Source organism: Charadrius vociferus, unplaced genomic scaffold, assembly GCF_000708025.1.
Source record: "Charadrius vociferus isolate BGI_N301 unplaced genomic scaffold, ASM70802v2 scaffold444, whole genome shotgun sequence".
In the NCBI taxonomy this organism is placed as follows: domain Eukaryota; kingdom Metazoa; phylum Chordata; class Aves; order Charadriiformes; family Charadriidae; genus Charadrius; species Charadrius vociferus.
Window position 1 is genome coordinate 2,242,801 of NW_009648242.1, and position 22,666 is coordinate 2,265,466.

The 22,666-nt window shown below is 41.0% G+C and overlaps 1 protein-coding gene across 1 annotated transcript in view; it reads left to right on the forward strand.

Moving 5' to 3' along the window:
- The first annotated feature begins 708 nt into the window (after positions 1 to 708).
- Positions 709 to 22,666, forward strand: part of ELOVL2 (ELOVL fatty acid elongase 2) — a 24,615-nt gene continuing 2,657 nt past the window's right edge. Inside the window, exons 1-5 of the mRNA XM_009884187.1 lie at positions 709 to 767; positions 6,251 to 6,438; positions 17,809 to 17,886; positions 19,043 to 19,214; positions 21,398 to 21,522. Of these exons, the coding sequence (XP_009882489.1) occupies positions 752 to 767; positions 6,251 to 6,438; positions 17,809 to 17,886; positions 19,043 to 19,214; positions 21,398 to 21,522 (579 nt within the window). The 5' untranslated portion in view covers positions 709 to 751. The remainder of the gene's footprint in view (positions 768 to 6,250; positions 6,439 to 17,808; positions 17,887 to 19,042; positions 19,215 to 21,397; positions 21,523 to 22,666) is intronic.

The following is a 22,666-nucleotide window of genomic DNA, read 5'->3' on the forward strand; positions in this document are numbered from 1 at the left end:
CTTCGCAGCTTCATTGACTTAGACCTCAAAACACAATGTCTCTGTAAGGTAGCCCTCCTCTTCCTCCCTCCCTACATAGCCTGAACTTCATTACTGGAGGTCTGTGTTCTCCTGCAGACTTTTCTTAGGGACTCAGTGTCTGATTTAGAGAAATCTCAGTTGGCTCACCCCACAGGTTTCCTTCTTTAAGAATAAAGCAATGAGATATTCCGGTGATGCGCTGTCACTAGGCTGGTTGCAACCAGGCAGCTTTGTGAAGCTTACCAAAGGAATCACCAGCTCCTCTCCACCCCCCAAAAAAAAAAAAAAAATCTCAGTGGAGGAAACATAATAAAAACAAACAAAAAAGCATCTCTAGTAGAGTGAAAGCGACATCCATCACAGATGGGTTTGCTGTAATACTTGTCCTTTTTAATTTCTACAACTTTAATTTCCCCTCCTAAAGAGCCCTGGTTTGGGCAGTTTCCAGTAATGAGGCCTCTCTTGTTATCTAGACCACAATCTGCCCTAAATCAATTTTTAAAGAGGTTTGGGGTTTTTTCAGTAGACACACTGTTGCGTACTTGAGAAATACTTCAGCATGATGTGCTCTTTACCAGTTCCTTCTTATTGTTTTTTGGTTTTTTGTTTTTTTTTTAAATTGTATTCTCTATGTGAGCCATGAGATAATGTCTTTGTTCCATATCCTTTTTATATTTTTTAGGAGCACCTGAGAGCTTTTGACCGGGAAGTAAATGCATTTGTGGACTATATGTTTGGACCTCGAGGTAAGCTCATTCACCTATAGCCCTTTCAGGAAATAATACCTATTCAGATTACCACTCAAATATATTCTAATAAATAGAAGCAGCCAAAATCTTCTATCTGAATAATTAGTCATTGAAAAATGTGGACTAGGAAGAATCACAGTATTTGCAGGAACACACCATTATTGTACAAAATCTACCAATGCACTGCCTTTATAGAAAGCAAATGGTTTTGACTGTTTGACGTAACGTTATCCGTAATATAAATTAAAACCAATCACAGATTATACTGAAGGTGAATGAAGAAATGAAACTGAATTATTTTTTTGTAACTTAAAAAAAACCCAAACACTAGAATTGAGAGTTCTTTGCCTCTGATAATATCAAAAGATTTCAGGTTTGCATCCTGATGTAGATTTAAAAAAAATTGAAAGCCTGGATTTTTCTGAAAGAGAAAGATCTGGTTTGGGACTGATTCTCATTCATAATCCAGTTATTGTTTGGTCCAGCTGCCTATCAAATAGCCTAATTTAGGAGGATGCTCAGAGCAAAAGCAAGAAAAGGCTTTTAGCACCCTGCAGGATCACATCCAAAATTTCAGTAAACAAAGAGACAAAGCGAACAGATGCATCTTTCTACTTCCTATTCTTGCTTTCTAAAACAGTTTAGACAAGAATAACTCGAATAACTGTAGCTTGGAGGTGCCTCATGCTTTGTTAGGACTGAAACAAGTAACAGTCAAAAAAAAAATAAAAAAAAAAACAAAACCAACCTGAAGTAGGAGTGCAGAAAGAAAGAGAAAGGCTATGGCAAGGTGAGGTCGGAGCGTCAAAGTCAGAGCTAAGAGAGCCAAGCAAGTAGAGGAAAGGGGTAAGACAGGAGCTTAGACAACAGACAGTCTTCAGAGAAGGTCCCTGTAAGGCCATCTTGCTGCTGATAGGGCTGGGCTTAAACATTCCCCTTCAGGAACAGCCGTGCAAACTTTTCCCTGTGGTTAAATCCAGAACTATTGCCCGTGTGGATGACCATATTCATATGTATTCTAATTTTGATACCACAATGTTCCCCTGGTCCCAGAAACTGTTCTTGCTTAATTAGGAGGACAAGGGAAAGAAAGCTGTAGCATTCTTAAAAAGAAGTTGTTCTCATTTTCCTTGGCTGGCTGGCTACAAAATCTTTTCCATCATCTCTGCAGTAGATGTGATGCTTGAAAGAAAGATTTCTGGTGAAGAAACACTAAACATCTTGGGAACTGCAGCAGAAGTGATTAAAACTGAATAAGTTTTATTAATGGATTCTACAGTAGTGCATTTTAATATTAACAAAGAAATGTGATCACAAGCATAAGAGTACTTTTTTTTTTTTTCAAATGGACATGATGTTCTCCTTCATTCCTCTTTCCTCATTAGTCCAGAACAAATTGTTAAAAGGAACAAACTGTAGCTAATCCAATGCAGAATACCACACAGGTCCCTTTGGGGTTTTAGAAAGCACTTCAGTTAAACAAGTATTATTTGTATTACTTGCCAAGTACATCACCATCCCTCTCCAGATGCCAATGCTGAAGATAGCATTTGTTTGTCTATGCCTCTTCACTATGATCTTTAATTTAACTGGTGGTATAATGATATGGTATCATACATTTTGTGAATACATTTCGCTCCCTCCAATGTGTTTATACACATAGATAATTCACAATAAACTGCAAACAGTATTAAATTGGAGAGAATGATGCCACAAATTAAAATCTCTTGAATTCTTAAGAGCTTTCCCAAATGACTAAAACCAAAAAACCATTCCCCTTCTTTCTCTCCACCAATTTTCATCCACAGCGCACACGTCATTCAGCAGCAAAGGCTTAAAAGGATAGATAATGGTGCTCTGTTCTTTTAAAAATCAGTCCCATATTTATGATTTATCTTTCAGATAGTAACTCCTGAAATACTGCTATCACTGTATGGGGTTTAGTCATCATTACCAGATGTGGCTGAGGGCACGAGAAGAGACAGAAAGCCACGCGCTAGTTCCCGGAGGCAACCTCTGCTCACATTGGTAGCACCAGGTTAACACAAGCTGCAATACTGCACTGCTGGAATAAGGGGAGTACTATCAAAGATCTGAATTTGATTTATATGTAAGCATATTTTGTGCCTTTGTTCACTGGTGTCAGCTGGACTTTGAACACAAACTTACCTCAGCGTTTGAACTAGCAGACCAAGTCCTTTGGATCAGGGAACAGAAGCCATATACGTGCCCATCAGTTGCATCTCTTAACAGGAAGAGGTCTTCCAATTCGGTGTTGGTCCATATTATTCTGGATAGGAGATAATCTAGGCTCAAGGCAAAATGAGAAACAGTGAAATAGCTATATTGTTCTGTAAGAACGCATTTTTCCAAGGTTGGCTTAATCTGCAGAGTATTGCTTAGTGTTACGCAAAATTAAGGAATATTGAATTGCAGTAGCTAAATCTAGTTAATCGGTTGCTTGTTTCATCTGTGAAAGAAACAGAGGTGGTCAAGAATAGATATATTTTAATAAAGTTATGAAAAGGTAATAAGCACTCCTCCTCTCCTCGATTGAGTGTGAACAGTAGCAAGGCTTTGCTGCAAAACCATCTACCCTCTGCACCTGAAAAGGTCTGAATCTACTCCGACACCAGCTGGCCAAAGCTATACAGAAACCTGAATCAAAATGTGTCTAAACCTCACTGATAAAAAAGCCCGATACCTTTAAAGAGCCTGGGAGGCCTGCCACTTGTTTCAAAGGAGCCAAGGTTTCACCCCAAGGGTCTGGCACATCGTGGCCAGCGACTGTGAATGAGCTTATTCACGGAGTGACCAGAGATTGTGGGCGCCTGCTCCTTCCCCTGCTGCAGTCCAGCGCTTTCACACTGCGGCTTTATGCACTGCCTTGGTCTCAAATTCAGATGCTATGTGCGTGCAACATTGTAAAAATAATCCTTTCTCCTATTGACAGCGTACCTTTACAGTACTTTAACATCGAGATTGAACCATCAGTCAACAGAAAAACTTTTGATCTCTCCTTCTTCCAATAACTTCTTTTGAAATACACTCCCTTTGCTCTCCCTTCCTGCCCCACAAAAACCTCCTTCTTGTCATTCAGGGATAAGTGTAAGTGGAAACAAAATAGTCACGTTCCTCAGCTGCTGTTTATAAACCACTTTCTGCCGATAACTGTCTTACCCTTCAAGGTACCAAGGTTAGGGTGGAAAATAATCAGTGAGGGTACACATCTCAATAATTTCTCTTGAAATGGAAATAGTGTATATCTTAAAAATACTCGACATGCTGAACTGAGCAAGCACACGAGTTCTGCTTTTGTATGGATCAGCCCACACGCTTGTGGCCACTCACAGCAAAGTGAAAACTTTCTGAGGGCATACTAGGGCAGCATTCAATGCTGTTTAGTTTAATTTGTATTCTCATCTCTTCCAATTACTTTTCCTCTTTGAGCAAACATGCTGTTTCGTTATCTACTGATGCCAGTTGGCTTTTGTGCAAGTAACCTTTACACAAGTGTTGCAATCGTCAGATGAGGAGACCCTTCTTTAGATAGCAGTCTTGCTGACATGACTGCTTTCTACAACTTCATTCAGGATATCAATTAAATAAATTAAATCCTTATGCTCCAAAAACATACACTAGATCAACATTTATGTGCACAACCCTTACTTGTCCTGCGATTCCTGTGTCCTGTTTGGAGCCCATATGGGAGGAGGATGTGTTTGAAGCCCACACAGGAGCAGAATCCCCTCAAAAAGATCCATTCCAGAGCTTCACCAAGTGGCTTATGAACTTTAAGAGGGATGTTGGAAGTGTTTTAATCTCACACTGAGGTGATCTTAAATAGACATTGAGATCTGAAGACAGAAATCAGGCATTTTAGCTTGGCAATGCACAACAAAGCAAGGTCACCCTAAAGGAAGGATGGTGCTTTGTCATAGATGGTTGTGCTGTCGTGACTGCTTTAATCCTGCACTGCTCCTCTCCTTGAGGCTTTTGGGGGTCAAGAAGGGAGAGTCAAAACCAGGAGAGCACTGGGACTTCCACAGTAACTTAGGTCTGGTTGAATATCTTTCCTGCAAAATGGCTAACATCCTACGCGGAGCCCAAATCCCACAGATGTTACAGCCACTGCAAAGGAAGAAAGGTGGGAAGCAGAGGGAGGCTGTAATGAGAAAGCAAGCTGATGTTCACAGCCCTGTTCATAAGCAGATTACTCTAACTCACTTAAAATCTCACTTTGTGTATACTTGTCTGCATATATTTCTGAGGAAAGAATAGTCAGAAAGAATACTGTACAGCAAAACTGCAATTGGCAACAGTTTGTTAAATGCTTGGGCACATTTGGTTTGTGCATCACCCATTGCCCAGTCCTTTCCAAATTCAGCACAGGTGAAAAAATAGTAAAATGTTTTTTCATGCACTGTGAATACCTTTTCTTATTTTACAATTTTTCACATAATCTTGGTCTTTATAAAAAATAAACTAAGTAATTTAAAACTGTTTCTAAGAGATGAAAGAACTACTGTGACCTGGCACAATAGCTTCTCACTGACTTATTTCTTCATTTACTCCATAAATCATAACAGATTTAGAGTCACCTTTTTGAGAAACTAGCCATGATGCCCCTTGTTCTTTTCATAGATAAATGACTGCTGTGGAAAATGAACTCTAAATTTTGCTCTGGGGAGGAGAAAAAAGAAAACACTCCTTTCGCTCATGACTTCCAGTTGCTCATAGGACACTGAAGTGGTGCCTCCAGATTGGCATATAGGATTAGGCTTTGCTCATATACACTGAACTATCTGATTACTGCCAATGGGATTACTTGTGTGAATAAGGCAAGCAGGATTTGACCTTAATATTTCATTTCGGGACCAGGCAAATGGGACAGAAACTGTGAGAAAGCAAGCCCTTGCCTTGCCAAATATCTTTGATAACCATCAAAGCAAACATTTACCATTTGTTTTTCATATTTAACATTTTTGAAAAATCTTCCCCCTTGTCTAAATGCTTTCTAGCAAATGTTATATACCTTCATACTTAAATGGCAAATGCAGAAGTAAAATAATACGTGAGCTGGCAACTTTGCATGCATACTTTGTATTTAATACTATCTGCAAACTGTTCCATTGAGCAAATTAAGATGTGATTTAATTAAATATTAATTTAAAATATTATTTAATATTTTAAAAAGCATATAGGAATGTTTTCTTCTTTTCATTTTCTGTTTCCTGTTAAAATGAAGAGATTTAAGCGACATCAAATTATCAGGAAATTTCATGCAGTTTTCAGCACACATTCTCTGAATAAGCATGCAGTTTCGGAGAGGTAAAAGCAATGGATAGCTCTTACGAGCAAAGCATGGCAGATTCCCTCTCATGCTTCTAGCAGACGTTTTTAATGATGTGATCTGCCTTGTTTTAACAATACGTTGCCATAGCCTTCCTAATTGCCTGCTGCGTCTGTTTCTTTTTCAGATGCCAGGGTTAGAGGATGGTTCCTTTTGGACTCATATCTTCCCACGTTTTTCCTTACTGGAGCGTACCTACTCTGCATTTGGCTGGGCAACAAGTTCATGAAGGACAGGCCTCCTTTCTCTCTCAGGGCTCACCTCATTGTATATAACCTTGGGATTACACTGCTCTCCTTGTACATGCTCATAGAGGTAAGTGTTCTTCCACTCAGCGCAGCTACAAAGGCTGAGCAATATACAGTTTTTAGCAGAAATGCCTTAGCAACAGATAAATTTTCTAGCAAAAATTAACATCAACAGCAAAGTAAATTTAAGATCAAGAAAAGTCCCTTAGCAACTGGACAGCAAGTTGTACAGTACCTTCTCAGCTTAGATCTCAGCATGTTCAACTATCCTTCCTGAGCTACAGTCCACACCTGGGGACTGCTGGCTGCTACCAGGACAGCGCGTACAAGCACAAATTTGAATCTGCAGCAGTCGCTCAGCTCAGACGTGGCTACACCTCAATCTTCAGCACCCATGAATATGCCCATGGACTGAGTTCTATTCGTATGATTGTCTACGGAATGGTTTTTCTACATACTAATGCCCACACTTATATGCGAACAGATTTATAAATGAGAGTAAGTACTGATTTATTTATGGTATTGGCAATTCAGTGTTATTTTTCTGCTCTCCTGACTAAGCAGCTTTCCTCATATAGTCAGACAGTAAGAGACAGATGTCACTTCAGCCAAAAGCAAGTGCTGTGGGACTTGGAGGCTGAATATGGTCACACAGATTATTTCCCAAGTACTTATCAGGAAACAACATGCTCACAGAAATCAGGATCCATTCATAACCAGAAGAGAGATTTGAATGCATCTGTCAGTTTTGCAACAGCAGACAACTCAAACAGTGCTCCTCAGTAAAGACGTGTGTTTTCACATCCCTGGTGGGGAGCAGAAGCCAAAAGTCACTATTTTGATATTATTTGAGAGCTCCTCATTCTCAGCCTTGTGATAATTGAGGTCCTTTTAATATTAAAAGCATTAACAACTATCCCTTGTGGCCCTGAAAAGGAAACACTAAAAGACAAAAACCACAAAACATTTTCTGACTTGGCTTAAAGAGTGGCCCCGGGCATAAGAAGCCCTGGCTGAAGGATGTGCTTGATTTCACGGTGTGACCTGCGGAGGTGTGAGGTGACATTGCTGCCTTGCCTGCACAGCCTCACAGCTTTTCTTGCTCCCTGGGCTCCCGGCCACAACAGCAGTTTCCACGAGAAAAAACAAGGACTGACTGTTCTGTCAGCTGAACAAGAAACTCTGTAGAAGCTAAACAGGACCCCAAAGATTTCAAGTTTTAAGTTAATTTGAGCTAAATACCAGGTGACGGGCCTGGTCAAAAGGCTGATGGCAGTTTAGGCTTGTGCCTTTGTGCAGAGGACCGACTGTGCTACACGGATCTACAGAGCTCCATCCCGGTCAAAGCCCCAGCTGGCTTCAGCGGCTGCTGTGGGTGTCTGAGAGTGCAGCATCAGGCCCAGAGGGAAGGAGAAACCAGCACACAATTGCTGGAAGGTTTGATGACTCCATACTGATTGTCCTCCAGAATTTAAATTAGCCCTTTGATGTTTAAATCCCCATTTTGCTTGAAGGTATACAGATAGCTGTCTTCGGTAGCAGGACGCAGCAAAAAGGATTAACTGAATACAAAACAAAAATACTGCTGCCTTCCCCTTGCAGGCTGATTTGGCCTGCCACAAGTAAACGAACAAACAAAAGGAATTTTAGCAGGTCTCACTTACGTGAGTGAAGCAAACTTGGGTTTTGCCAGCTTCACATCTTTGTAGGAACTGTGTTGAGTCATCTCCCGTACAGCCACCTCACTGCCCAGTCCTTTCTGAGGCTAACTTTGCTGCAGACGATCACTGAGTCATGTTAGTCCTCAGGTGAGCCCCTTTAGACCTTGATTCTGTAGCTGGAGGATGCCAATTTCTGTCTCCCAGACTGCAGCTGGGCAGGGCTGGCAGTGGCGTGTAGCTCCACATTCCGCATTTTTGGAGAATCCAGGGAGACATCACAACTGATCTGTACTGCCAGCTGTTTTACTGCAGATTTCACTCTTAGCTCTGGACTGTCAGCCGAGCTAGTTTGACACTGTACAAAACACTCTCCCATAATAGTGGCTCTGTATATTTTCGTAGTCTACTTACCTGGTTCCTATCACAGCTTCTCCTGTGAAGAAACAGAATGGAAGTTAAGACTTGCAGACCTGCCTGAGGTAGCTTGCGCATCCCTGCTTAAGGAAAACAGGCAAACGGGAAAGCAGAAATCATCTTCAGTACTGAATAAAGTTATGGTGACTCAACATTTCAAAATGCCTCCTTTCTGAAGCTTCTCTCTGGCCCTTATTCTGTCTGTTACGGACAGTAAGCTCTTTAAGGCAAGAGTTACCTATATTTAAAGCATTCTGCACGATAGTTTATTATGTAAACAGAGCTGATCCCTCCAGTGAGTATGATTCAGGACTAATCCCTAGTTAGAGACATCTGTAACAGTTGTCCTAGTCCTCTACCCTTCCCACTGTAGCACAGACAAATCACAAAATCCTAAGTTCTATAATAAACAAACAAACCCCACCAAAAACCAGTTATTGGCATTGTTGTTCTTATCTCCTCTTGGTTTTGTTTATAAAGTGCCACACACCTTTTCTCGTGATAGCTACAGAATAGAGTGGGTGTTTCTTAGGCGCTCGAAAGAAAATTATCTCATTCAGAAGAAAAATATCTTGCTCAAAAGAAAGGGTGTATCTCCAAACACAGACTGTCCCACACGATGGCCTTAATGCGAAACACAATAAACCAGCTGAGGGGGGTACCCGTGCTGCAATTCTTCATCTCCTCACCTTAGTCTCCTGAACTAGTTCAGCTGTCCCTTGACTACAGTTGATTTGTACAATCTCAAGGCAATAATACAAAGGTTTTAGCAAGGAGTCATAGTAAAAGGGCTGTTTTTAAATCTCCAGAGGCAGACTCCTCTTTTCAGCCAGAGCTCCATGCACTGCACCACAGCCACACAGTCTCTGGGAGCCAAATTTAGCTCCATGAGCTTTAAGGTCAACCAATCTCTAAAGTACTTGGAGGAACAGCCCCAGGACAACTCTAAGATGTGCCATCAGTGCGAGGTCAGGTATCCCTACTATATCCGAAGGACAAGGTCTAAAAAACCCAAAATACAATAAAATAAAACAAAACAAAACCAGCCCTGCCCAGCTGCCCTTATCCTACTGAGATGTCTCAAAACTTTTGTGTCAATAAAGAGTTAGGTGCCTTCAAAGGCTTCCCAGAAGGGCAATTTATTAGACCTTAATTTAGACATCTGAGGTAGGCAAAGGGATTTTCTTGAAGTTGTCAAAGGCACTTCCCTCTTCCCACTGAATATAATGGAGAACCGGTGTACTTGGTTTTGGAGTGTGGCTTTTTCAAGTACCTGAAGCTCAGATGCAGGTCCTGTGCCAGGTGCACTGCCGAAGGGGTCAGAAGACAAATCCCTCCACTTCTACCCCTACAAGGGAAAGCTACATCAGAGGTTTGTTACTGGAGAGGTATTCTTCTGTAACGTTAAGTGTTCATAGACCCAGATGAAGTCTAGTGATCCAGCAGTTTCCAGTAACATTGCCAAAAATCTGCATAAAGAAAAACAACCACCACCTTTTTATTTTAATAAAAAAAAAAAACACACCAACTTATAGCAATTTTCACTGAAGAAAAATCACAGAATCACATTTGCTTTTCCTTTAGAAATCTCTGCCTAAGATCCTAAAAATGCCAACTATGAGCAGAAAACCAGTTTACCATGAAAAGCAATAAGGTCTTTGGATATTTTAAATTGATTTCACGGGCAAGTCAACTCACAGACCGCACTCCAGGGACCCAGTCAGAGGCACCAGAGGCCAAGATAAGGTTTTGAAGTAGACTGCAGGATAAAACTGTCACAATTCCAATGCTGAATTAAAACTGGAAACAAAGGAGACCAATGCTGATCTCTGAATTGTGAAATTACTCAGGCGAGGATACTCTCTCTCGTTAACAGGAAAAGACATAATCTCTACCATGGTCTTAGGCTGCTTTCCCCAGCGGTAAGTATCACCTCTGCCCTATTTAAATTAAATCTCAGCTAGTCATCAAGCTCTCACCCAAGTCCTTTTGTTGATCAGGCACTGAGAAAACCAGGACACTGGCACCATCTGGGTCAGATTAAAAAGGAGATCTAGAGATATGTGTCATTAGCATAGGGGTGGCGTGATGCCTCAAGCTGCCTGTATCCCCAGGTAGCTTCACAGACTTATTACAAATCCATAGGATTTGTAAGCAAGCAACCATATCCATGTGGGGAAGCAGGACTTGCATGTGAAGAACCCTCAATTCAGATCAAAGGGGAAAGAGCAGAACTACACAAGTACTGCGAGCCCTGTGCTTTAATCTTTTTAGTGAAGCCAGAAGAAGTCTTTCACCTCACAGGATAAAAAAAAAAAAAAAGACTAAATTACCTTCACTTTACCTGTTTCTAGGAGCTGAAAATTCATGCCACAATAAGTCAAATTTCTGAATTATAGTCATGACTTGCAGGTCCATAGGTACCAAGGTGACATGAGGATTTCCAGCAGTATCAGAATTGCCTTCTCTGCATCCTCTGACAGCAGGGAAAGGTCAGAAGCACAATGCTGGCACAATGAGGGCCACTAGCTACCATTTTTAGCCCTACACATTGCAACTAGGATAACATCTCACAAAGTGCTAGAAAGGCCAGTATGATGCCTGGAATTGGGGTAACTGTCGGCAAAACAACAGGAACAAACCACAAATAAGAGGAGCACTTCAAATCTGTTCTATTCTATCATTCTAATGGCTGACGTGAGAACAAATTGCGTCCTAACTGTGCAAATGTTAAGAAGATAGAGCTTGAGTAGCAGAAGGTCCAAGTAAAATTTGAATAGTGCAGGTAATGAGGAAAGGTAAACAAAAAAGACATAGATCCTAGTTGACTTGATTATCCTGGAATTTTACTATAAAAATCCAACTTCAACATAATAATTTTTCATTTTTTTAAAAAAGATGCTAATAAATTATTTAGACCTTCATTAATTGTCTAGAAGTTAGCAAATGTAAATTTAGCAGAGAAGCAAGGAATGATTCTAGATCCATAAGATTTGTTGCTTGAGGTGAAGACTTCCTTTGAAGTAATTCTTTAATTAGGACAGAAGGTCTGTCTTAACCTTAGGGGAGCAAGAGGAAAGGAACAAAGTGAGAAACAAGAAGAAATCAGGTGTGCTTTTCTATCATCTAGAAGAAGGAAGAAGTGAGAAAGACAAACTAGACAGCAAAAGGTCATTGAGAGTGCAGTGTAAAGTGGTGAAACGTAAGGACAAAAGTAAACAGGTTTTTTTGAGCGAGTAAGAACTTTGTCTGGATAGAGTTAAATTCCCAGGTGTTCTTTGATCCTAATCAGATAATTTGTTTGGAGAACTGAGGAGCTGACTTTGCTGTTCAGTTATTCTAACAGGACACATTGTCCTCACTTCTCAGTTTTCATCCTCCAATTTCTCTATGTCTTTTCTACTGACCTTTCTGAGCTCTGCATTTAGGTAAAACATTTAGCCTGCTCATGAAAAAGGCAGTGCTCTGGATCTCACCTGCCCAATTCAGATAGGCTTCAGAACTTTATTGGAAATCAAGAGTAAAATTTTATTTGATGAGGGTTGTTGGTTGGTTGTTGTTTTGGTTTTTTTTCCACACATGCAAATCTTCCAATACAACCACTAGTGCTACAAAGTAATATAGAGAAGCTGTTCAGAATGGGACATGTAATCAAAGATTCATGGAAAATAAGCTTGGGAGGGATTTTGTTTAGCCTATTTCACTATCCCAGACAACAGCAACACACAAAAGAATCAGCATTCATAAATTCACGTCATTTGTTCACTAATCCTTCTAGCAGTCTCCTTAAGGACTATTAAACAGAACTGGCTAGGAGTTTCTCAATAAAGTGGATTTACATTTAAAAGAGTTTTTGTTGACAGAAAGAAATTCAGATATTTATCAAAACTATGAACTTTGACCTCAAAATAAGAAAAAGCATGAGACCACTTACTTCCTCTGCTCAGGAATAACCAGAATTCTTCTCATTATCTATCTAATATCCTGCCCGGGCAGGATGAGACACCCAGCATAGAGCCCAGCTGTGCATATTGCAGGTCAGGATAGCAAACCCCAGCTGGTGTATTATGGAATAAGCCAATATTTTTTTGCGCCACAACACATCTAATTATTGGGCCTCTATCTAGACCCAAGGAGAGATGCAGAGCCTTAGTAAGGAGTAGCCCAAAACATGCCGTGTACATTTCTGTCCCCATGAAAAAAAATCTCTGCTGCATCATAAAGAGGGACAACAAAGGATTTTAATTGTGAAAATTCTCATGGGGTGTTTCCTATTCAGCACCTGTTTCTCAGAATCATGGAGATCTAGGTTGGAAGGGATTTTTAAGATCATCGAGTCCAACCATTAACCTAACACGCCAAGTCCACCACTAAACTATGTCCCTAAGTACCATGGCTACCTGTCTTTTAATATCCTCCAGGGATGGTGATTCAACCACTTGCCTGGGCAGCCTGTTTGAATACAAATTTCAGTATTTGGTTTTGGCTTCCCCTTCTGCACTATTTCACAGACACCAAGGTGTTTCAGAAGCCTATTTAGGATGGTTCTGATTGGGAAAAATGAAGGCAGATCAAGCTGGAGATTACTGTCATAGAATGGTCATGAACCAGAAATCAAAAGGGATCCTTCTGAAGAGTAAAGCAGTACATGTGAAGCTTTGCTAAAGCATCGATTTTGGAATTATAACTAGGAGCTAAAAACTTGGCGAAAATAAATAGCAAACAGATGTATACATATTAGCACAAATAAATGAACTACAAAATTCGAAGGGTGGGTGTGGCGGGAAAGATCTGTGCATTTCCCTGGGACTGCAAACACCAACCCTCTCTCTGGGTAAACTGAAAATATTCCGAATGCCTTACACGGCTTGCTCATCTTCCAGGTGCTGATGCCTCACCCTCTGTCTTTCTCCTGCCCTGGGACAAGGGGGATTACCTTGTTTGCTTCCAGACATTTTCTCTCTGAGAAAGCCCAACATGCTCAATGTTTTTTCTACAACTCAAAGAGCACAGAAGCTGCAGACAGTAGAAATAGGAATACCCATTTAGAAAGCAATATTGCTTTCCTTTTTAGCCTACCTGTAGAGGACAGCTGCAGGAACAAGCTACAGCTGTGAGATTTTTGAGGCTGAAATCTTGAAATGAGCAGGGCTTAGGCCCCTGGATCAGGGCTTTTGGTGCTCAGGTTGCTACTCAGCATGGTGAGAGGCTTTGGCACTGTTTTCTGGCACCTGCTGCCCACCCTCTGTTGAGATTTCTTACAGAGGAACCAGGTCTCATTGCTGAACAATGTAATTCCCCATTTAAATTTAAAAAAAAAAAAAAAAAAAGGCAAGATTTAGACAGCTGCAGTGAAGCAAGTGTTGTGAATCCTTGTGCTGTTTACACTTGAGCAGATGAGTAAAGGTCATTTGTTGGTGCAACAAGTGGAATCTGTTAAGAACATCAGAGTGATAGCAAAGTATGAAAACTACTAATAACAGGATGTTGCTATAAATTTTTCACAAGGCAGCATTTTCCTCTTTACGTGACCTGTTTTTCTAAATAGCTTCAAACAATGCATTTGTTAATATTATTTTCAGGCTAGGTTGCCAAGAACGCAAAGCATTCAAAGAATTGTTTTCTAGAGAGAGAGAGAATTTGTGTTTTGAAAGAGAGAGGGGATTTCTCCTCTCTTTAATACATCCTGCACTTGCACCATCTTTGTATGACTAACAATACCAGCAGCTCTACAGAGTCATGAGTGCTCAGTGTGTGAAAGGGAACATAACCAAAAGAGTAGAAGTAACATATGAGTTTGGTATCAGAGAAAAAGTGACCTAGTAACTGAATATCTTGTGTCAGGGTACCAGCTTCTGTTCCAGAAATGCAGCTAGCTCATTTGGTACCACTGGGTAAGCTGCTTACCTTCCACATCTTTGACAGCCAACATGAAAGTAATGGCCTAGGATCACCACGATCCCCAAAAAGTACTCTGCCCTCCAGCTTTCCCCACTAACTTTTTTATTAGGAAATTAACCAGAAACCTTGAAAATTTGCTTGCAAAGTAGATCAGTCAAAACTCAAAGTGGATTCTCCTCTTTTCCCTAAAGGAGACCCAGCAGTACGTAAGGCACCTACAATAGAGACTAGAAAAGTTGAGCTACAGAAAAGCTGAGATGAAAAAGTAAGGTTAAGATAGTCAAAACAGATCTCTCTAAGCTGCTGAAGCACATCAGCAAATCAGAGGGAAGTCTCCTTCCAAGTCAAACGACTGGGGAATAGGCACACAGTATGGTCTGCAAAATTTGGGATTATACAGAATCACGGAAGAACAAGCAAAAGAGATTAAAGAAACCCCTGGAGTCAGAGTGGTATTCTTACCCCAAAGCTTGCTCTCTATTTGCATGCTGACTAATTGTGACGAGTTGCTGATTTCTCAAATATCAAGTTAAAAATTTGTGATATTGAAAAGAAATATGTATTTATTTTATTTCTGAGCCTTTAACGGTTCTCTCATCTCATTTTCCAACGTGAGAGCTATGAACAGAACACTTGAAAAACTCTTGAGATGTGACTGAGCAGGCCATTGTGGCACCAGCAGGCAAGTTTCCTAACATTTACCACACAAGCAAAGAACGCACAAAAGAGATCTTTGAAAATTGGTCTACTGTAATCATATATAAGTCAGAACATTTGTAAAACAGACTAACGGAAAGATTTAAAATAGCAAGTTTTTCTAGCAAATTTCTGTGAACCAACATTTCACCTACTATAGCAGAAAATTTTATGAGGTTAGATATCTTCAGCAAAGCAAAAAAAAAAAAAAAGAGATAGATGTTAAAGGAAGACAAAAAGATGTTGAAAGAGTACAGTGTTTGCACAATTGGAATCTGAAAAAAGCATATTCCTAATTATACATTAGAAGAGAAATGAACAAATTTGACTAATTTAAGTATAGGAAAGGTATGAATTTACAGATATAGAATGCAATAGAATAAATCAGGTTAAATTGTTTTAATTAAACTTGGAAAAAACATTAAGAATTGTGTACCTCTCATAAGGCAAAATTGTTTAAGAGCTTTAGATAAAAAAAAAAAATAAATGTTATAGGCACATGATATCCTCTCCAGGCTGGCATCCAGGATTGTGCCTCCAGATGAGCTCCTGATACTCCAGCACTGTTTAACCATACTGTTCCCAGCCAAGAACAAGATGACAATTCCATTTTCTTCATCATTTCTCAAGCAACAAGACAGAGTTGAAAGCAAATCTTCAATAACAGCCTCTCAATGATGCTGTACCTGCCTATCCCAAAAGTCTCAGTTTGGGGATCGCTCAGGCACCTCTCATTTGCAGAGAAAATCCAAAGCGAGAGAGTGCAGAAAGGCAGCACTGAGAGGAGCTGTGCAGAAAAGCAACGGTGCAGTAACATCTCCCCATCCCTCACGAAGCTGCTACCTGCTGCCAGCTACCGCATAGGTACAGACCTGGGGACCAAGGACATGCCACAGGAGGGACAGCTGGCCAGCTACGTGCCCTCTGCCTCCTACTCAGAGAACAGAAATGATCCCTTTTCCACTCAGCTGCTTTTTTGAAAGATAGTAGGGAAATAGAGTAGCATAATTTGCTTTTCTCAAGGAGTTTTAACTCCCTCCTCTTCCAGCACCTCTGCAGGTTATGTTAATTGGCGAGGCGCGACCCACGCGTCCCCTTCCCACCCGCCTGCCTGCCACAGTGGGGAAAGGAGAGGAGCCCAGACGTGCCAGCCCTGCACGCTTGCAGGCACAGCACCCGAGCAGAGGCCAACTCGGCAAGAAAAGTTGTGATCTCAGCTGCACTGAGCACTTGGCGTGGTGATCTCTCGCTGGGTTTTTGTTGTTTCCCCCGATTTTAGACTCCAGTCCCATCCTGTTTGGTTTGGTGACCTCTGGCACGCACTGTAGGCGAAGCCACCAAAACACAGGCTGTTCCAAAAAGGAGTGGGTTTGTTTCGGTTGTTATATAGCAGTTATCTGCAAAACACTCATTTATTGTCTTTTCATCTCTGTCTGCAATCTCTATGGGTTATTTTGGCCACATATACCAGCTATGTTGGAATTACAGGGACAATCACAGAATTGCAATTCAGAGGAAAAACAATAGAAGACCCCGTCTCTCCAAATTTTATTGCTTTTTAAAGTGAATTTATAATAAGCATTCTGGGCTATTTGCTAATTCTCCAGAGAATATTATCAATAATCATTTTTAATGTATTTACTCTGGAAATTAATTCACTTTGATCACTGAGAATACCTCTGCTTTGCTTTTGTATAGACTGTCACACATTCAACACAGGAGACTACTTTTCAGTCTGAAGTGGGGGGAAAAGTCTGTAGAGAGACCAATGCACACCTCCCCCATGAATGTAGTGCCAGAGTTGAAAGCAACCCACTTCTCGCAGCATCTCGCAATTCTGCCAACAGCGTAGCAATCCGATATGGTTCTCCCCCCATCACTCACTGCATTCTCTGTAGAGAGGGAGACAGATGCCAGAACATGAATTGCTCATTTGGGCCCCAAAACCCACTTTTCACACATTCAAGAATAAGCAAGACATTTTTAAAATCAATGGACTCTACAGAGCATTTATAGACAAAAAATTACACTCCCTATTCTAAAATGGCTGCTGAATGCTTTAGGTGGTCATTACTATAAAAACATGCCATATCAAAAACCACCATATGGCATTTTAGAAACTTTCTGCTCCATCAGAGTGTGGTAGCCTGACATTTCATTGCTTCCCATGACATGCTAAATCTAAGAAACTTCTGTATCTATTCATACCACCATTCAGCATTATGCTCGCTCTCCTCTACCTCATCACGCATTTAACACTGTAGAATCAAGAAACTGTATGGCATAAGGAAATATTTGTCCCATTGCACTACTTTGGACTTGCCTTTTGTTGGCTTGCTTGGCATTGGGGATTATTCTCAAGGGCGGTTTCGCACAAGTGGCTATATGAAGCTCTGTTCGCACCGCTTCAGGACAGAGATACAATATTCAAGCACGAGTTTTGGAGTGAGGATCACTGCACTAAGTAACAAGAGATTTTAATGAACGCCTTGAAGGCTCTAAAGCCAGAGAAATGTAAAAGGTGTACCATTTCTGTGTATGTCTCCAACACAACCTGACACCTTTCCCATTTCAAAGCAGAAGATATTAGGGAAGTTGTCGGGTTTAAGAGCATCAGTTCATGGAAGGAGTGTGAACCTACCAGGATTCTGTGCCGTTTTTTTTCTTTTTTTTTTTTTTTCTCCAATAAACACAGAACAGCTGCAGGGGTAAAAGCGAACTGCTCCGTCTGTTCATGAACATCAGTGCTGTGTTTTCTGTTCCAGCTCATCCTTGCCACATGGGAAGGAGGATACAACTTGCAGTGCCAGAACCTCCACAGCGCAGGGGAGGCCGACATCCGGGTGAGAGGCAGCAGCAGCTCAGTCCCCAGCATCCGCAGCAGTCCTTCCCTCCGCATCCTTGTAACTGTCTTCACAGCAATTATAAGGATGTTATCAGTGACATCTTTAACATGAGGGTTTTAATCAGGTTGCCTAACAGCCAATAGCAAACCAGCAGTGTTGTCTTTCTAATTCAATACAGATGCATCTGTACTGAATACTGTAGAAGGCATGACAAGGAGCCTTTTGAAAAGCCATATATCAAGATCTGTCATCAAAACTGCGTCACCTGACTATTAAAATAGAGAATATGTCTCATTTAAAAAACTGGAACAAAACCCAATCATTAAAATGTAACACTTGTTGGGCTGTAGCTGGAAATGGATTTAAGCCCAATTCTAAACTCTGGAAAACCGCAAAGACACTTTGCTGGCTTGACTTATCTCTAGTTTCAACCCTTATTTCTGCATCACAGCAATTCCGTGTATTAACCCTCTGTCATTCCCCACATCAGGCTTACTTTCCAAATAATGTTAGATCTCAAGGGCAGAAAGATTGGTTAACCTATATAAAATTTTCCCCCAACCCTCAAAATTTGTGTGTGTTATGGCAAGGAAAAGGTCAGTTAAATATCTTTTCCCATCAACAAGGTGTTTTCCCACTTTGTGTTTTAACTAACTGCCTTTAAATGTCCTGGGACATATCCTGAGCTCTGATAAAGAGTCTCAACTCTAGAGGAGGGTATATTCTATTGTGTTGAGCGTCAAATTTGCACTTTTTAAAAAGACACTCCCAGCAAAATCTGTTCAATGACAAGAAAGTATAAATGGTAACACACTTTAAAAAAAAGCCAAAACAAATACAACAAATCCCCACACACAACTGTATCTTCAATAAAAAAAAAAAATAGAACAGTTAGAAAACCCTTCCTCACAGCCTCTTTTTCTTAAATTTACACATTTATATGATCACATTAAAAATTATGCTTTTTTTTTTTTTTTAAACTACCTCATTCACAAGGGAAACAAAATTGAAGCAAAAGTTTGTGCTCCTCCATCAATAGGATATCAATGCCTTTTGGGAAGTTGCATGCCTAGGGACTGATGAAGTACAGCAATATTTAAGCCCTTTTACAGACAGATATTGATCTCCTGCTCCTTTGTTCTTGCTTGTACAGGTAGCCAAGGTGCTGTGGTGGTATTATTTTTCCAAAGTAATTGAATTCATGGACACTATCTTCTTTGTACTGAGAAAGAAAAGCAGCCAGATCACCTTCCTTCATGTGTATCACCATGCCACTATGTTTAACATTTGGTGGTGTGTTCTGAACTGGATACCTTGCGGGCAAAGTAAGTCTCCGTTTGCTTCAACACCTGGAGTACAAGTCACCTGTTGCTGCTGGAGGGGAACCACACCACCAGGCAAAGCAAGCGTATCACTGTGCGATAGGACAGCACCTTTAAGGTTCATAGTCTGTGTTTCAGAACTGCCAGGCACCTGCAGATCACAGTAAAACTAAAAGCACAGTTAAAAGTTCAGGGAAAAAAAAAAAAAAAAAATATCTGAGCGTTAGGCCTTAGATTTTCCACTTAGCTGCCACAACCTCGCGTATTTACTTCTCTTCAAACCACTTTTAGACAGGATAACACTACTGAGGAGTACACAAGAGTGCTCACATACCAGACCCACTCCAAAAGCAGATCTAGGATGAAATCATGACCCTCGTAAAGTCAGTGTCAGTTGCAACAAATGAACTCAATAGTAGTTTTACAAAATTTGACTCTTATATACATCAATCTGATGTTCTGCTATAGCAAAATACTTCACTTAAATAATCACTAATTAAAATACCAGCTTGGGTTTGTTGGTTTTTTAACATGAGAATAAAGCATCTGTCTAGTAGCACACAAAAAAAAGTTTTCTCTAACATCAGGAATTGTTTTCGCAGTTACAAGTTCGTATCATTATGCAGTAAAGACTTTTCAAAAGTTAATTTATAAAACCTTTAGAGAATTTAGTGCTTAGGATAGAACTGAGGGCACTCAGAAGGCAGCAGGCCAAACGAAATCAGCACTGCCTCCAAGCAAGTGTGTAGCAAAACCCACAACAACTACTTGAACTATGAAAAGAACTGCCAGAAATAATCAATAAGGTCTTATATTTCATATTGATACAGCAGCATCATTTGGCTTATTGTACCAATAAGTTGGGTCCAATATGTTTCACAACAGTAATCTCTCAATGACTTGGATCTTAATAAGATATTGCAATTGTTGTCATCTCTCCTATTAAGGCAGGGAAGGCGTTCCATGAGCTGCTCACTTGGTATTTGTATACTACGTCCAAACAGCAAAGAACTACTTTAGGTATCTCACCACATGCGCACTTTTCCAGGGCTTCATACAGCCAGAGGCTTCCTGTGGCATCATTGTCAGACCTAAGAAAATCAGTTTTCTTACTTTGAGCGATTAAAGGGAGTCACCTCAGTCCACTGTAATATTTCATAAAGCAACTTGTTGCAGGTGTTTTTCAGAACAAAAAGCAGAATTCACGTTTTCTGGCACTTATTTTGAACAGTACAAAAATAAAAGGAAAACACTGTTATAGTCAGAAGCAGAGGTCAAGGTTTCCATAGCAATTACGAGCTATTTCGACAGAGGTGTAAACAATTTAGCAGGGGTTTGTGCTTTCTATTGTGTCTGAACATATTCCCGTACACTTTGCACTAGATTTGCACTATTAAAATAGAGCAGAAAAATCAGTAGCTAAGTAATTAATTACTAATAATTAAGTCATTAATCAGTGGAAAAAGCAAAACAATTGGTGAAGCCATCTTATAGTTGTCAAGCACTGCTGTGAAACACGTAAGCATACAGCAGACAGAGTAGTGCTGCTACTTCTTAATAGTCTGTAAGGTACAGAGGGTAATTACTTTTCTCTAGAATTAGTAGTTAGTAACTACAGCTGATCAGAGCGGCAAGGTATTATCTGGGGTGAAACTCTGGAAATCTGCATCTAGCAGAAGAGCCACTGAAGAAAATGAGAGCGGTGCTCAAACTCAGCCACAGGAGGCTGCTCCAGTTCAGAGCAAAGCCCTGACTGCTGCCTCGGGGAGCGGGTCAGGGAGAGGGACAGCGGGTGCCTCCCGGGGCGCTGAGCTGCAGGACTCACCCACAGCCATGTCTAAAGTTTACAGCGATAATGGAGAGAGGCTCATCCACCCTTACTTTGGGGGGGGGGGGGGGGGGGGGAAGCAATAACCTGTAAACTGCAGAAGAGAAAAGGAAAGTGGAGAAAATAAAAAATACAGGATGAAAATACAATATTCAGCATGAGAAAAACCCTATAGGAAGCATCATTCAGTTTGTCAGTTGTTCCTAGGACAGTATCTTTTCACATCAGAGATGACCTTAGCAAAGGATAAGCACAGAGGGAGGACTTACCGTATGCAGGAGACACTGGTAACAACAATATATTCTCTTACTTTTTAGCAGCTGGTATATAAAACATTTCCCTTGTTGGATTTTTATAGGTTTCTTTGGACCCACTTTGAATAGCTTTATCCACGTACTGATGTATTCTTATTATGGACTGTCAGTCATCCCTTCTATGCGCAAGTATCTGTGGTGGAAGAAATACCTCACTCAGGCACAATTGGTATGTATCTACTTTAATCTCATTTTTAACAAGCGGAAATCCTTCAAATGCCAGCGTTGAACAACAGATAAACATTGTCATTTGCAGAATTAAGCCAGTTAGAATTTAATCAAAACGCTACCGCACAGACTAAGTCACTAGTACCGCTTGCGTAACTTAATAAAGGAAATGATGCTCAGAAATATTTTCTACAGTACAGTAGAAACTCTACAGTCCATAAAATTCCGTTATTTTTTTATCTCTTGCATAGAAAATGGACATTGCTTAATCATGGCAAACAGGCTGACTAAAAAGTTATAAAAACTGTTTGACAGAACCAGCTCCAGCCAGCTCCAAGACAGACCCACCGCTGGCCAAATCTGGGCCTATAAGCAAAGCTGTAATATCATATTTAATAAAGGGTAAAAAATGCTGTACAGCAGCTGAGAGAGAGAAGTGAGAAAACGTGAGAGAAATAGCCCTGCAAACACCCAGGTCAGAGAAGAAGGAGGGGAGGAAGGGCAGGGATTCCCCTGCAGCCCATGGAGAAGACCATGGTGAAGCAGATTGTCTCCCTGCAGCCCATGGAGGACAACAGTGGAGCAGATAGCCATCCTGCAGCCTGTGGAGGACCCTATGCTGCAGCAAGTGGGCATGCCCTGAAGGAAGCTACAGCCCATAGAGGACCCCACACAGAAAGAGGCTCCTGGCAGGAGCTGCGGCCTGTGGAGAAGAGCCCACACAGGAGCAGGTTTTCTGGTAGGGGCTGTGGCCTGCAGGGAACCCCACTGAAGTGGTCCTTTCCTGAAGGACGGCACTGCAGGGAAAGGACCTCCACTGGAGCAGTTCTTCAAGAACTGCAGCCCATGGAAGGACTCGTGTTGCAGAAGTTTATCCAGGACTGTCTCCTATGGGAGGGACCCCACCTTGGAGCAGGAGAAAGGAGTGGCAGAGCCAAAGCAACACGGACTGACTGCAATCCCCATTCCCCATCCCCTGCACCACTTGGGAGAAGGAAGTAGATGAGTCAGAAGTGAAGCTGAGCCTGGAAAGAAACAGGGGTTTAGGGGAATGTTGTTTTAGGGGTTTTTTTTGTCATGGTTTAACCCCAGCCAGCAGCTAGGGCCACGCAGCCACTTTCTCACTCCCCCCCGTTTAGATGAGG